Source organism: Neofelis nebulosa, chromosome 7 (genome assembly GCF_028018385.1).
Source record: "Neofelis nebulosa isolate mNeoNeb1 chromosome 7, mNeoNeb1.pri, whole genome shotgun sequence".
Taxonomy (NCBI): Eukaryota; Metazoa; Chordata; class Mammalia; order Carnivora; family Felidae; genus Neofelis; species Neofelis nebulosa.
Window position 1 is genome coordinate 99,864,768 of NC_080788.1, and position 16,855 is coordinate 99,881,622.

Genomic DNA, 16,855 nt, shown 5'->3' on the forward strand with positions numbered 1-16,855 from the left:
AAACCAGTAGGACCGGGCATCGTCCTGCGCATTGAGAGTTTCCCAGGAACGCGCGCGCGCGCGCAACTGCGCGGTCATGCGCATGAGCAGATTAGCTCTCTGAGGGCGGAAGTGAGGAGCGGCTGCGCAAAGGTGGGGGGCGCTGCGCTTGCTGTGGGGTGGGCGAGCTGCAGAAATGACGGCCTCCAGGAGTCCCGTGGTTCCTGTGGCAGTGTTGCTGCTGTTGGCTTGCGGGGCTCCCTGGACCCACGGGCGGCGGAGCGACGTGCGCATCATCACAGACGAGAACTGGAAAGAGTTGCTGGAAGGAGAGTGGATGATAGAATTGTGAGTGTGGGGCGGTTGTCTCGGGTCCCCTCGGTGGGCCGGGAGGTCCCGGCTGCTGGATCTAAATCTGGACACCCGCTTCACTTCCATTCAGCTCAGGCGGGTCCCAGCTTACCCAGAACTGCCACTCGGAGCCGACGACCCAGAGCCTGACTCCTCCAGATCCCTAAAGTCCTCTTCGGATCGGCAGCTGGCTTGGTCCCACCCCCTCGTTTCTAACCAGGGAATATTAAGTTTCTTCTAAATGGTTTCGTTTCTAGCACTGTGGTGCGCCTAAGAGATAGAGTTCAACTTCGCATTTTTTCTACTTTTCATGACTTTGGGGGTGGAAGTGGTTGGTTTGACTAATTCCTATACAGTTATTTATTTTAGAATCATCTTTCGCAAACTTCTAGACTTACTCTTCACCAAACTTTATAAAAGAGGAGATTGAGCAGAACTCCTCTCCTTTTGTCTTTTATCCTTTAAAAGTCCATTCGTAGTGTTGGAATTTGAGACTTTTCACATTTTATTTTATGGATTAAGTATATTTTAATTTTAAATGCTGAGTAAATTCAACTTGGATTATTGTTAATTTTTTTTTTTTTTTTTTTTTTTTTTTGCTTTATCTTGTTTTTGTTTTTTTCTCTCTGCACGTCTCATTTTTCTTTTGGATTCGTGTTTCTGCAAAGTACTTATTGCTCAATGTCCTGGATTGTTACTCTCAGATATAAGTGTTATTGCAATAAAAAATAAAGTTAACGTATGAGAGTGATTATAAACTCTTAGGACCATCAGGTCATCATTTACTGTTTGGAGGAAACCACGTGTCTGTGGTGATTCTGTTCTACTAAGGTCCCCTTTGCATCTGTAGAAAATAAATTGCTTTTGCTTTAGTTGCTAAATTGGTGATGGTGGTAGTGCTATTGATCATAGTGGTATTAGTGGTATTAGTGATATTAGTAAAAAACACCACTTTTGAGTGTTAACTGTACCAGACACTGCTAAACACTTTATATACATTATACTATTTAATTTTTTACAAATCCTTTAAGATCGGCATTATTTCCCACATTTTACGGGTGAGAGAAATACCTAAGGGTTTTAATGAATCTGTCCTGGTATTGCTATACTGGCTTTCCTTTGCAGTGCCTAAGCGTAGGTATGCAGTAATTGTTAGTATGGTCCCCTTCTTTAACAGGGTTCAGATGAGTGTTTTCCTGTATGCTTGGGTTGCCAGTTAATGGATGAAGGTGGACGTCCCCAAGGGAGAGCGCAGAAGGCCAAATCGATAACTCTTGAGTCATAAAATCAAAAAAGGCATAGAACATTTATATGGAGTAAAAGATAGGGGAAATTGTTTATGCACTATACATTTAATCTGTAACTTAGTGAAATGAAATTTTAGGCAACATTGAAGCTGCAGCCAAGAGGAAATATAACCAGGGACAACATTTGATTTTTATTGTCATGAATAAGTTGTTTTAGATTGTGCCCATAAAATATTTACGGTTTCATAAATAGTAATTAAACAATAGTGATTATGAATTTATATACAAAATATAGTCAAGTAATACTTCAGGGTTTTTAAAAAAATTTTTCTTTAATGTTTATTTTTGAGAGAGAGAGAGCACGAGCTGGGGAGAGGCAGAGAGAGAGGGAGACACAGAATCTGAAGCAGGCTCCAGGCTCCATGCTGACAGCACAGAGCCTGACATGGGGCTCGAACCCACAAACTGTGAGATCATGACCTGAGCCAAAGTCAGACAACAGACTGAGCCATTCAAGCACCCCTTGAGGTTTTTTTTTTTTTTTTTTAACTGATTTGATCAATCTATGTAAATACAGTGGTCAAAAGTTAAGTATTTGGGGATTTGAATTAGAACTTCTCTGTGAAATTAGACTATACTGTAGAACTTGTTCTTATTTTTTTCCCCCTTAGCTTACTGATTTACATGTTAAGACTTTAAGAAGCATAAAAGGAACTTGTAAGGGGGATCGAGTATTACTAATGAATGATAGTCTGCTCTTATTACAAGTCTGTTATCTGCATTAAACGCATCCTGATCAGTTTTGTTGCAGAGATATTTTTATTGAAATACAATCTGTTGTTAAGGACTTTTGCTTTCATGTATGGTACTGGTCTTGTTTCCCAGTGTCTATTACTTTTAGGAGTTTTATTTTCATAACATAAGTTAAAATATAATGAAATGCAGAAACTGAACTCTTGTGTTCAGCAAGTACAGGCTTTATTCTTCCATTAAAAAAAAAAACTGAGTCAAATTGAAAGATAATACACAATAAAGTGAAGAATAAAATCCTGGAGAAAAATCAGGGCCTTGAAAGATGCTGAATACCAGAGGAGTAATTAAAATGCTAATAAGCTTGGCCATAGATTTGTAAACCTGAGGTTTTAGAAACTGGCTAACCAAGGACTGGCCAAAGGAATTTTGTATGGTCTGTCCAGTGTTTGTGTCCGGGTTAAGTTTTGAGGTAACATTTTTACATAAATATGCAGATTTTCAGCTTCTTTTAAATAAGGTAGAGCCTGCTACCTAGCCAGAAATCCCCTTGTGGCAATCATGCTGAGTGGAGGTTCCCCTCATAAGGAGCATGCATTTCCTTTTTCGCCACAGCCCTGGGCACTTCCTATTTTTCTCCTTACTAGCCCCTTGCCTTTGTGACTCCTGTAGTGCAAATTATTCAAACGGGTGAACTCCAAATTTGGTTTTGAGTTTTCTGGTGGCCACGTATTCATAGAGAGATCCAAAGGTTTTCAAAGAGCTGTTTTGGGGGGCTCCTGGGTGGCTCAGTGTGTTGATCTTCGGTTGAGCATCTGACTCTTGATTTCGGCTCAGTTCATGATCTCACAGACGTGAAATCAAGCCCAGTTTCCGGCTCCAAGCTGAGCGTGGGGCTCTCCCTCTCTTTCTGTCTCTCTGCCTCTTCCCTGCTCAAATGGGTGCGCACTCTCTCACTCAAAATATATAAACTGATTAAAAAACAAAGACTGTTTGGCATGTAAACTTACGAACTTATTTTTGTGTCTGAAGAACTTATTCTCAGAATTTTACGTAATGAGCATCATCAGTTATAGTTTTGATTTTCAGAATGTTAGCTCCACAGTTAAAACTCTTTCATCTTCACAGAATTAACCACTTTGCTATCTTGTTTTTAGTATAAAACAGTCTTCACAAATTACACATTTAGAATTGTTATATCTATATGGTCATATTAGAATGCTTAACTTTTTTTCTTAAACTGTATTTTATAGTTATGCTCCATGGTGTCCTGCTTGTCAGAATCTTCAACCAGAATGGGAAAGTTTTGCTGAATGGGGAGAAGATCTTGAGGTTAATGTTGCAAAAGTAGATGTCACAGAGCAGCCAGGTACTGTAAGTCTGTGGTTAGTCTGCAAATTGGGTGGATATGTTCATCCTGTTTGCCACATCACTTGGTCTTAACTGCCTTTCATTAGGTTTTGAAAACATAACTGTCTGGGGGCACCTGGGTGGCTCAGTCTGTAGAGCGTCCAACTCCAGCTCAGGTCATGATCTCAAGGTTCAGTTTGTAGATTCGAGCCCCACGTCAGGCTCTGTGGGAGCCTGGAGCCTGCTTCGGATTCTGTCTCTCCCACTCTCTCTGCCCCTTCCCTGCTCACAGTTTGTCTCTGTTTTTCTCTCTCCCTTAAAAAATAAGTAAACATTAAAAAAAAAAAAACAACAAAACATAACTGCATAACTGTCTGCAGTACTTATGCTGACTCACCCGCCTCCCCGGTGAGGGATCCTTGTGCAGTGGCTACAAAAAGCAGATTCTGTGGTTGTGTATGCAGCTCATTACTTTTAGGTGTTGCTGTAAGGGACCTTGGGGGCCGTGCCCTCTCCCTGTTCTGGCCCATGTAACTGCCTTTGATCTTTTTTTCCTTTGTATCCCAGACCCCAGACTAGCATGTAAGATGCCTTTGAGAAGTCCTAGAATACTGTGGTTTAGGTGGACATTGGCCAAGCCATCATTTGCATCCATATACCAAGCTTCAGAATAAAGAGCATGTGGTGGAGGTTTTTTGTAGAGCCAAGGGTACATTCTCTGACAAGTGAACCCAATCTCTTAATTGGATTTCAAATTTAATAACCTGTGGTTTGAGGGCATGCTCTTAATACAAAGCTCTCATGTCTGTGGGGTCAAATACACTCCTGACTTGGCCCCCTGAACAAGTGGCAGGCTCTGCTCTTAAGGATGCTCCTTTCTTAGACCAGCCTTATCTTACCTGATCTTGGTCACAGTAAACCTGGGTTGTTGATTCTGTTCCCACCCCAGATGGTAATAAGAGCTAATATTTATTGAGCACTTAGTACAAGTATTGCTCCAAGTGTTTTGCATTTGTTATATAATCCTTATACAACCTTGTGAGTTAGGTAATATGAGAAAACTGAGGCATAGAGAGATGAGCTCTCAGTTATATTAGAGCTTAACACATGGTTAATAATGTTATTGTTACTGCTCATCTTAGGAAAGATTGAAAATATTTTCCGTTTTTAACATCTTAAACTCTTTGTTTTTTGAATGGCAAGTGGTATTTCATTTGATTTTAGATCTTTCTAAGACTACTGTTATATTGTGCCGCCCTGTGACTCATCGCTGGTAGTCTTATCACATAGTGGTATAGTTGATCAAATGTTAATATATATATTCACAGACATCTTCAGTATTCAAGCCTTACATACTTTTAATTGAGATAATGTGCAGTAGTGTTGATTTTAAAGTTGCTTCAAGTACATAATTGGGATTTTTTTCATTGTTACAAAGCTCAACTGTTTTTAGGTATAATTTCATATTCATTCCCTGTTAGTATTTAAATAATTCAGAATCAACTTTTAAGTAGTAAGTGATTGTTGGCTCATATAAAACCTGTTGTTTCTTGTATTTGTTTCTAATGTTTCCTTATCATTTTTAGGACTGAGTGGACGATTTATTATAACTGCTCTTCCTACTATTTATCAGTAAGTATTTGAAGATTCTATCGTTAAGGGGAAGGATGCAGCATAGTATAATCAGAATAAAAGACCTCTGGCCTGAATCATGTTTAAAGAGCATTATATTCAGTAAGGCTCAGTTTGTCCTTCATGCTATTGTAGGTGCGTTAGATGGATGACGTATGAAATACTTCTGGTCACAGAGGTTTGTAACTATTTTGTAACCTCCTGAACTCAGAGGTTCACATGACATGGTGTGATACCATGTAGCATAGTAAAGATTATGAGCCCAGGTTTGTGTTAAGTCCTGTAGAAAGTTTGGTGAGGAAAAAAAATCACTGGGCAGGGTGGTTCCTGGAGAACATGGGAATATAAACACAACTTCAGAGGTAGAATTTTCAAAAGAGTGTAGAAGTAAGCATTCCATCCTTTGGATACTCTCATGAACAGTCATAAATAGGAACACGGTGTGTTCAAAAATTAGCTAGGAAAGGGCTGTAGCTCAGTCTTCAGATGGTAATCGGTGAAATGGTTGAGTGTTAAGTCAGAATGAACAAGATTATGTAGTTTTCTGTGTCAGGTCTTTTAGTTTGAATTTATCTTCTAAACTGGGGATAGGAAATCTCAAATCTGTACAGGCGTACCTTGTTTTACTGTGCTTCACAGATGTTGCATTTTCACAAATTGAAGGTTTGTAGCAACGTTGGATCAGGTGGGTCTGTCTGCACCATTTTTCCAATAGCATTTGCTCACTTTGTGTCTCTGTGTCACATTTTGGTAATTCTTGAAATATTTCAGACTTTTTCATTATTATGTCTTCTGGTGGTCTGTAATAAGTGATTATAGCTTGCTGAAAGCTCAGATGATGTTTAGCATTTTTTAGCAAGAAAGTATTTTTAGATGAAGATATGCATAATGTTTTAGACCTAAAGTTCATTCAGCTGGTGGCTTGTGTGGCAGGAGGTACTTTCCTCATTTAAATTTCTGAAAGCAAGTTGGCAGTTTTTTGTGTTTCTAGCTCACTTTTCTTTGGCATCTTTTTTTTCATGTGTGTATCTGTTTCTCTGTGCCTTTGTATTCACCCCTGCTCCTTTTGTATCTATTCATATGTATGTTCTTCCTCTCTGGAAGTGCTACTGTTCCTTTTTACTCCGTCCTTTTCTCCACTTCCCCCTTTACTGGTTCTAATCAGTGTCTTCCATTTTCCTTCTCCCTTCTTAACATCCCCTGAACTTCCAGAATTTCCTGTCCTTCTTTTATAATTTTATTTTAATGTTTTATTTACTTTTGAGAGAGAGAGAGACAGAGTGTGAGCGGGGGGAGGGGCGGAGAGTGAGTGAGACGCAGAATCTGAAGCAGGCAGCAGGCTCCAGGCTCTGAGCTGTCAGCACAGAGCTCAACGCGGGGTTCCGGGGCTCGAACCCACAAACTGCGAGATCACGACCTGAGCCAAAGTCAGATGACTGACTGAGCCACCCACGCGCCCCTCCTGTCCTTTTTTTAATTTTTTTTTTTTTAACGTTTATTTATTTTTGAGACAGAGAGAGACAGAGCATGAACGGGGGAGGGTCAGAGAGAGGGAGACACAGAATCCGAAACAGGCTCCAGGCTCTGAGCCGTCAGCCCAGAGCCCGACGCGGGGCTCGAACTCACGGACCACGAGATCATGACCCGAGCCAAAGTCGGCCGCTTAACCGACTGAGCCACCCAGGCGTCCCACCTCCTGTCCTTTTCTTAAGTCACATTGTTTATCATGCCCATTCCCCTAATTTTTGCCTTTTGAAATCCTACATATTTTTCAAAAACAGCTCAGATGCCATTGCCTTTACAAAAACTTTTTGTTTTTTTTGAGTGGAAGCTTCCTTGTAGTCTTTGGCACTGGAAGGCTAAAGGATTCTTTAACCCTACTGTAGGTGGTAGGGAGCTCTTGAAAATTTTTGTACTTAAGTGATAAAGTATTATGTAGGATTAGACTGGCAGTATTACCATTTTTTTTTTAACATTTATTTATTTTTGAGAGCTAGAGATAGCACAGGTGCAGGAGGGGCGGAGAGAGAGGGAGGCGCAGAATCTGAACCAGGCTCCAGGCTCTGAGCTGTCAGCACAGAGCCTGACATGGGGCTCGAATCCTGGGCCCATGAGATCATGGCCTGAGCTGAAGTTGGATGCTTAAATGACTGAACCACCCAGATGCCCCTAGACTGGCAGTATTATTTAGGGTAGTTTGGAAATAGTGAAGTTGTGGGAGTAGGGAGAGCATTTTTGAGCCTTTGAGAACTCCATACATTGGGAAGGGGAAGGAGGAGGCAGATGTCAGGAAGAATGCAAAGCATACTGTAAAATAGAATCACTGAAATAGGAGGAAAGGAAACACTACCAGATACCTCCAGCAATTTAAAGTAGCATGGTTAAGATGATGTGATCATAGCTGAAAATACCGGAAAAATGCCTTCAATTTTTAACCTGTAGCTTAAAATAGCTAATAATTAGTAAGTGCCAGATACTGTCTAACAACTTTTCATGTAGCCATCCTTTTAAGATGTGCATTGCACCTTTATTGAGGTATAATTTACATAGAACTATGGTTTCATAATTTTATAATTTGGAAAAGTAATAATAATTGTAAGGCTTATGATTCTTTATAATGCCACTGCTTAAATAAATTTGGAACCAAGATGTTATGAGTTGGTAATTAGTGTTGTTACTTGTGCAATTTCTTACTTGTGCGTTACTAATGATTTTGAATATAAGGATTGATTATAAAATGAGGTTAAAGAAAAAGCAAAACAAATGCTAAGTTTATTTATTTGGTGCTGTTTAATATTTAATTCTGATCCCCTTTAGTTGTAAAGATGGTGAATTTAGGCGCTATCAGGGTCCAAGGACTAAGAAGGACTTCATAAACTTTGTAAGTGAGAAAGAGTGGAAGAGTATTGAACCCGTTTCATCGTGGTTTGGTCCAGGTTCTGTTCTGTAAGTATGAGGGATTTTTCTTTTATCTATTTCAGAATTAATTGGACCAGATAATTATATTTTGTGGAAATAAAGCATTCATACCCAGTTTTAGTTCTTGGACTCTTAAGGTACATTCATACTTACTGCGATATTTGTAGTTTGACTTTTTCTTCTAAGTCAGATACTTTTTTTTTTTTTTTTAATTAATTTATTTATTTTTGGGACAGAGAGAGACAGAGCATGAACGGGGGAGGGGCAGAGAGAGGGAGACACAGAATCGGAAACAGGCTCCAGGCTCCGAGCCATCAGCCCAGAGCCTGACGCGGGGCTCGAACTCACGGACCGCGAGATCGTGACCTGGCTGAAGTCGGACGCTTAACCGACTGCGCCACCCAGGCGCCCCTAAGTCAGATACTTTGATCTTTGGTAAGCTAGAAGGAGGCGTACGCTAAAATTAAGTTGAAAGCCTTTTCAGGAATATTTTAGCTCTGCAGATAATGGTCATTTGTATCCTCAAAAACGAATCGATCTCCCTGAGCAATGTAATTGGTAAAGCTATCATTTCAGCTTAATATTTGAATAAGCCTCAAACATGTGCCTACTCTTGTTACCGTTATATTTTATACCGTTATATTTTAGTTCTTAATGTGATTGCATTATTCTACCCATCTGATAATTTTTTGGTTGAATAGGATGGATGAACAATGAACTTAATGGTATGGGTAACCACTGGGCTTAATCTGTAGCTGGATATATGGAGCAGTAATGATTGGAAATAGCAAGAGTATTTTCAGCTAGCCTTTGGGGTATAAGGCCTCTCAGGTCATATGAGAGTTATCTGGAAATAATGAGTTTTGCTGAGGTCTCCATGGACTCATCCTGGTTTGGCTAAGTTATCTCTTCCTGTCTCCTCACCACATTTGCCCTTAGAGGTTGGGGAGTTGTTACACCAACGGTGTAAGGTATAAAAATGCTCTGGATTCTGGGAGTGTAGGAAAGATCAGCCCTAAGTGATATTTTGAAATCGAATTTTGTCTTTAGCTCCTTTCCTTTTCACCTCTTTTCCTGTGAAAATCTCTAAATTGAATGGTCCTGTAGCTGTCAGAACTCCCCTTACTGAACCACCATGCCCTAGTATTCCTGATAGAATCTAATTAGTGCTGATTATAGTGAGGCTACACATTGCTTTATGTTTCAGTTCCCTGTTCCTATGCCCATTTGCAATTTAAGTGACAGAAGCAACATGATTGAACCACATTTTTGTGTCAGACTGAAATTGCTCCTGATTTTTGTTAATTTGAAATCTCCTAGACGAATCTTACCCTCTCTAGTAGAAGAAGGTATTCCTTGTACGTCTTTGTTGAATCCTCAGGGATTCAGCAGTGCATGCCTTTTTTATTGGTGGACCGAGTGAGAGACACTTGTAGTGTTGGCAGGCTCACCCACCCAGTGTGGGCAGTCGGAGTAGGTCATCCTGCATGCAGGAACTTTGGCTTAGGTGTGAATTGATCTATATGTTGGTGGCAATCCTTGTGCTAGAGAGGAAGCAAACCCTTCTTAGTTTTGCCTTTTTCTAACTGTCTAAACTACTTGGGTTTATGTGAAAATAATAATTATTTATGTTTATATGATGTCAGCATTTATTTCATATGAAATTTCTTTGTATATCCTTAAATGATATCAAACTAATACAAATTAAAATTATTTAATTTTAATACAAAAGGGGAATAATTCTTAGGTGGGAAGGATCAGTTCAACAAGTATTCCCAGTTCTTCCTTCAGGCTCCCTTCTCTCCTCATTCTTTGGAGGGATTTTAAGGGTTAATAAGAGTTGTCATTTGCTTATAGTACACTTGACTTTAGGCAACTGGTTCCTTAGAGCTTGTAACCCGTTATGCAGAGTATATTGGAGACATCATCAGATGAAAGGTGAAAGGCTAAAGTCAAAGCAGTAGGGAAAGGGAAAAAGTTACCAAGTTTTATTTATGAGGACATCACATAGTGACAGCAGTTCAAGAACTGTTCATTTTTATTAATAGGAATTCCTAATACAAGCTTGAAATCAGTGATGTATTGCTAGTCTTGATTAACACCAGCAATAAAATCTGTTATGTTAGGGAAATTATAGCCTGAAAAATAGAAGATCTAGATATGCACACATTCTCTTTCAAAGGTATGTGTCCTATTCATTTTTTTAATCCTTTTTTCTTTCAGGATGAGTAGTATGTCCGCACTCTTTCAGCTATCCATGTGGATCAGGGTATGGGCTAGAGTTTTATTTCTATTTGAAACATTTTTGACACTACCCGAGTTTTTTAAACAACCAGGGTGTTTAAGTTTATTCTTTCCTTTTGATTTTAGACTTGCCATAACTATTTTATTGAAGACCTTGGATTACCAGTTTGGGGATCATACACAGTGTTTGCTTTAGCAACTCTGCTTTCAGGACTATTATTGGGACTTGTAAGTACTTCATTTTCAGAGTACATGGAAGAAAAATATTTTAAAATCTGATGATTGAATGTAGGTACACTAAGCTCTATCACATACATTCAGATTACTTGTGTTTATTTTCGCAGTGTATGATATTTGTGGCAGATTGCCTTTTTCCTTCAAAAAGGCGTAGACCACAGCCATACCCTTCCAGTAAGTATATTTTTAACGTTTATTTTTTATTCGCCATAATTCTGTTCATTTCTGTGAACACAATCACACATATAGCAAGTTGCTTGTTTAGCTTAGGTTTCTAAATGTGGAACAATAGTTTACGTCAGAAACGGAAGGAGGATATATATTTCATGTAAGAATTCCAGCCTGGATTTTAGAACATAGTTGTTTTCTTGGCTTTTGTAATGTGGAGATTTTTAACATCGCGTATAACTTGCAGATACTTAATAACCCTGATCTGGTGTCATTTTTTTTGAAAATTTCATGATATTCATGGATCCATTTGAGTATACTGGAGTCAGAAAGAGTTGAGTATGTTCTACTCTGGTAGTCGTTCATTATTATGGTGGCCACATTTGAAGGTTTTTCTTTGAATCGTAGCCAAGTCTAAGTTTTTCTGGTAGGATATTCGGGAAAGCAGTTCCTGTAGCTGATTGAGGATTTGCATTGACACTGTACTATAAGATGAGCTGATATAATTAGAAGTATTCACTGCTATCTGTCTTAATATAATTGCTCTCAGCATTTGGTTTAATCTTGAAAATTACACTGTTAGGGAAGCCCTCCTGTTTGCTGTTTATAAATAACTCTCACTTTGTGCCCTCCCATTCACTTTTCAGCAGCTCTCTAGATTGTATGAGTGATACTCTTCATTTTGTGGTTGGGGAAAGTAAGGCTCAGAGAGGTGAACTATTTTTCTAGGGTCACAAAGAAGTGACAGAGTAGAGAGTAGAGCCTAAAGTAGACTGCGGGCATGACATTTTCATTGTGCCACCTTTTGTGACTTTAGGAATTACCGAGGTCAGAACTCCTGAAGTGAAGTCAGTCAAGATTGCATTTACAGTCTACCTTGTTCACTGGATAGCTGACAGGTTATCTTTCATTTCTTAGATGGTTGCATCAATACCGAAAAGGACACGTACAGGGGAAGAATTCATTCTATCCAGCAAGAGCCACTGACCTGTAGGGAAAGAAATGTGAACACAGATTACTTAAAAGACAATTTAAAAGTTGGTGGATGTACATTTAATACTTATATCATTGAAAAACCTTAAATCTAACAGCAAATTAGTTTCAAGTAATCTGTGGCACGACTGATAGATTTTAACCTGGACTTTAATATGATACCACCCCTTCTATAGCAGGCCACGTGATTTGAGTTGTTTTTCTTTTTTTTTTTTTTTTTTTTGAGTTGTTTTTCAATGTCTGTGTTTAGCTTTGATGTTGAGTTGCCAGGGAGAGACCCAACTCAGTCTAGCTTTAAGCAAAATAGGGATTTACTGCTTCATGTAGCAAGGAAGTCTGAGGGCAGAGTTGGCTGGATCCTTGGGCTCAAATGTTAAAGATGTTGTGTTTCTGAACCGCTTTGTTTTCCATGTCTTTCCCTGCTTCATTTTTGCTCTTTCCAGTCCTTAGCATAAAATGAGTTAAGAAAGCAGTGGCTCACAATCCAGAGTAGAAAGTATGCTTTTTCCCTACACCCAGCTATCTTTTGGAAAAATTTTGGTGCACTCTACTTGTGTAAAGAGCTCACTTTTTGGAACAGTCAGTGTAAACCAGGGTTTCTCAACATGGACACTTTTTACCTTTTGAGATGGGTAATTCTTAATTGTGACAGACTGTCATTTGTAAATTGTTGGGTGTTCAGCATCATCCCACACGTTGGCAGCAGCACCGCTCCTCTTAGTGGTGACAACCAGAAATATCTCCAGACAGTGCTAAGTGTTCCTTGGCAGTGGTGGGGTCCGGGGAGCAAGAGCACCCACCATGGAGAACCATTGTTGTAGGCTGTAGTGCCTACCACAGCTACATGGGGTGTGCTACTGGGAAGGGGCCATTAACCCAGCTGAAAGTGCAATGTCAGACCAACCCACAGAGTGCCCACCATGTGGTCATTTCTTCTCGTGTTTTTTTCTGCCTTACGCTCTCAGGCCTCCCTACTCTGCTCAGGATTGCCTAAGATTAAGGCAGTCTAGGATCGCGGAATAGACTAAAGCCTCTTGGCCCAGTTCTGTGTTCTGTATCTCAGTAACATGGTGTGTTCGAAGTTTAGGTTAACTAGCAATAGGTCCTGTAAAAAAAAATGGAAAAGGGGTGTGTGTGTGTGTGTGTGTGTGTGTGTGTACACATACATAGTTAAAAATTCATTGAGCTGTGCGCTTAAGCTTTATACATTTTATTGTTTGTAATTATGCCTTAACAAAATTATATATGTGAGGAAGAGGAAGCACACTTGTGAAACTCCTTGGAGAAGAAAAACACAATGGATAGGAATATAACGTAAATGTCTGATTGCTGCTCACCTAGAAACTGAAACGGGTAGTGTTGAAGTTTGTTTCATTGCACTTATTAACTAGAAGATTTAAGAGCAAATAAATATGGTTCTATTTAATGTAGTATATTTTCTTACAACATCCACATGCACGCACAGCATTAATTCTGGTTTATTTCGGTTCAATTTATAAACAGGCAGGTGATTACAGTGAATTTGGTAAATAAGATGGATCTTTCAAACCAATTTTCATTTTTATGGTGTCACTTATTTTTAAAGATAACTTTTTCCTTTTAGAAATCTAAACTTATGATTGATAAATAAAATCCGAAGCAGTTTATGGGCCTATGAATCGTGTCTTGATTTTACTGTAGTGGAACTCTTAATACATCAATGAACAAAACCATTTCTGGGTCTTTATCTTTTTCTGTTGTAATGCCCACCATGAATGTCGTCTGTGTGCATACAATGTGATTATAGTATTACTGACTATATTCCCTATGCTGTACTTTTCATCTTTGTAACTTATTTTATAACTGGAAGAGTGTACCTCTTAATCCCCTCTGGTCTTTATCTTTAAGAAAAATTATTACCAGAATCTTCTCAACCTTTGAAAAAAGTGGAGGAGGAACAAGAGGCTGATGAAGAAGATGTTTCAGAAGAGGAAGCAGGAAGTAAAGAAGGAACAAACAAAGATTTTCCACGGAACGCCATTAGGCAACGTTCTGTGGGTCCTTCATTGGCCACAGATCAATCCTAGTTGATTTTTATAGATATCATAATATGATTTTGGCAGAAACAGAAGATGGATCATTTTGGTTTGAAGTAAACTGTGACATGCTTGTACATTGCAGGGTTCAGTCTAGATTGTCATTAGATTGGACAGATTATCTTCAGAAAATAAAAGTAGCACTACGTAAAAAAGTTTGAAATAGGATTTAAGAACAACAGTATGATGGTTTAAACAATTCTTTAGGTTTTGAAAAATCTGGTGCCAAGCAATAAGGTTTGAGTATTTTTATTTAATAATGTTTCAGATCTTCTGAGTTGAAAAATTACATTTCCCGAGTATTGCATTATTGAGGTATTTTTGGAGATTACTTTGGAGAAGATTTCTCATTTGATATAATTTTTCTCAGTTTCACTGTGTGAAAAAAAGAACATATTTCCCATAAATGGGAACTTTGCCCATTGACTCGAGAAATGTGTGGTTCAGTGACAACTCTGGTCATTTCACAAATATAGTCCAAAATTTCTTCATATTTTTAGATTATGCAACTAATAAAGACTACCTTGCTTTAATTAGTTTTCTACACATGGTAATATAGGATATTCTCCTGATTTAGGAAGTTTTTATGTAAGTCCATGGTGTTGTCTTGATTCCTATAAAGGTCGGTTGCCTTTTTTTGTTCCCCTCTGTTCACTGTATGGTTTATGTTTTTCTTACCATGGGTTACATTTTCTTTTTCTAAATTGGATAATTTTCTGGAAACATTTTTCATGCTTTAATAAATAGCCCTTTTTGTTTCAACTGAAGCTTACTGAGGATTCCTTAAAATTGAAAAGCTGTTTACTGATCATTTAAAATTTTGGCCACTCATTTCAGATTTTATGTCATTCTGTTGAACTTCTGAGGTTTTTGTTTGTTTGTTTTGCACATGAAGGTGAACATTCCTGATTTTTATTTGATCTTGTAGAAAAGCCTTGATATTTTACATTTTGAAAATTCATAGAAGCTTAATTTGATATAAAATAAAGTTACCATTCTACTCAGGAAAAAGCATCTTATAGTGTATGTTTTCACTGTATATTCATCATCACAGAAAATTCTTAATTGATTTTACAAAGTCTGTGTATGCTTGATGTTTAAAAATCATAACATTCTTACGTTCTTGAACACAAAGTCTGTATTCTGCTGTACTTTTTATTGTGTAGTGTTTCACAGGTGAGCATCAGCAGGATGGGACATTTAATATAATTTTACACCTCAAAGAGTACAGAGCTTTCACTTTACAGCAAAAGGGGGGGGTGTGTTGGGTGGCAGTAAGAACTGTATTATCTACAAGAAGGGGAAAAGCCATAACTCAGAATGAATCACTTGCCCATTATTTAATAGACAATTTCTGTAATGTCCTGTTTTGTCTAGATTCTGCTGTGTGAATCCATTAGACTTATACAGTATCGTAATGTACAACAGTTTTCTTCAAAGACCTTGCCTTTAGAATATTAAATATTCTACCATTGAAGAGTTTTGGATGTATAGTAATTTTGTGATGCTTTAGAAAAATAGACTAAGCACAAAATAAACTTTTCTAAGCACTTCACTAAAGGCTGGAGACAAGTGTGATTTCTAGTTGCATATTTAGAAGTACTTCATTACTTTGTATTTAACAATGTTCAGATGAATAGTTGTGTCACTCTGTTCTTGATTTGTTTAATCAAAAGGCTAGAGTTCTACACATTTTTTTTTGTTATTTGAGATGATAGAGGAAAATAGTACTCATTAATCAGGTGTTCCACTTTCTAGTATTCTAGTATACAAGACATAGACTTTAAGTTCTTAATTAGAAAATACTGTATATACAGAAAATTAAAAGTAGCCTGAATAGGTAGAGACATGATATTTCAGGAAACAGATGGTTTTGCATTTCTTCAAGATTGTCACTCTAGACACCTGAATAATCAATTTTCTGTCATACGAGAGGCATGTAGAAACTACAGGATCATTTACCTCTAACAGACTCCTTTTGTTTCCCTTATTGGGTTAAGGGGGCTCAACATAGCAGTTAGTTATAAATCTTAGGAGAGATGAAGGTGCGATATCAGCATCCTGGAGAACTCTGACCCCCACCCTGCAATAATTATTCAGTGCTAACGTGGAAGTGTAAAACTGATCACTCCAATAGAAAAGGCAGTTCTAGGGATGCCTGGGGGGGCTCAGTTTGTTGAGCGTCTGACTTCAGGTTATAATCTTGTGATTCGTGAGTTCAAGCCCTGTATCGCGCTTGCTGCTGTTAGCACAGAGCCCACTTCAGATCTGCCACGCTCCCTCTCACTGTCCCTCCCCCGCTGGTGCACTCTCTCAAAAATAAATAAACCTTTAAAAACAAATGCAGGTCTACCACGTACTGCCTAGGTCAGCAAGAATGACAGAAGTTGTAATGAAGATTCCTGTGTATATATTAGCTTCCATTCATGACGGTTCTTTTTTCTCCACATTCTTGCCAACATTTGTTACCTCTTGTCTTTTTGAGTTAGCCATTCTGACAGGTGTAAAGTGATACCTCATTGTGGTTTTGATTTGCATTTCCCTGAGGATTAGTGATGTTGGGCCTCTTTCCATGTGTCTGTTGGCCATCTGTGTGTCTTTGGGAAATTGTGTAGTCAGGTCCTCTGCCCATTTTTAATAGGATTACTTGGGTGTTTTTGGTGTTGCCCTGTACAAATTCTCATATATTTTGGATATTAGCCCTTTACTGAATAGATCGTTTACAAATCTATCTCCTCTCATTCAGTAGGTTGCCTTTTTATCTTTTGGATAGTTTCCTTCGCTGTGCAAAAGCTTCTTCTTTTGATGTGGTCCCAATAGTTTATTTTTACTTGTATTTCCCTTGCCTAAGGAGACATACCTAGACAATGTTACTAAGGCTGAAGTCAGAGAAATTATTGCCTATGTTTT

General features: G+C 38.4%; 1 protein-coding gene and 1 non-coding gene across 2 annotated transcripts; both read left to right on the forward strand.

Moving 5' to 3' along the window:
* Window positions 1–72: 72 nt before the first annotated feature.
* TMX1 (thioredoxin related transmembrane protein 1) lies at window positions 73–15,505 on the forward strand. The gene is made up of 8 exons (XM_058739037.1): window positions 73–327; window positions 3,581–3,696; window positions 5,264–5,309; window positions 8,127–8,255; window positions 10,452–10,497; window positions 10,599–10,700; window positions 10,817–10,883; window positions 13,758–15,505. The coding sequence occupies exons 1-8, from the start codon at window positions 176–178 to the stop codon at window positions 13,934–13,936; spliced, it is 837 nt and encodes a 278-aa protein (XP_058595020.1). The 5' UTR covers window positions 73–175; the 3' UTR covers window positions 13,937–15,505.
* On the forward strand, window positions 4,052–4,185 carry LOC131518443 (small nucleolar RNA SNORA70). Its single transcript, XR_009265119.1, has one exon. It is a non-coding gene; the product is annotated as a small nucleolar RNA SNORA70 (small nucleolar RNA).
* Window positions 15,506–16,855: the final 1,350 nt, after the last annotated feature.

Bases quoted from the DNA above. Each gene is read 5' to 3' on its own strand.
- TMX1 (XM_058739037.1), top strand. From the start codon at position 176: ATGACGGCCTCCAGGAGTCCCGTGGTTCCTGTGGCAGTGTTGCTGCTG. The intron at 328-3,580 runs GTGAGTGTGGGG...TGTATTTTATAG, and splicing joins GGAGAGTGGATGATAGAATT to TTATGCTCCATGGTGTCCTG. The intron at 8,256-10,451 runs GTAAGTATGAGG...TTTTTCTTTCAG, and splicing joins TTTGGTCCAGGTTCTGTTCT to GATGAGTAGTATGTCCGCAC.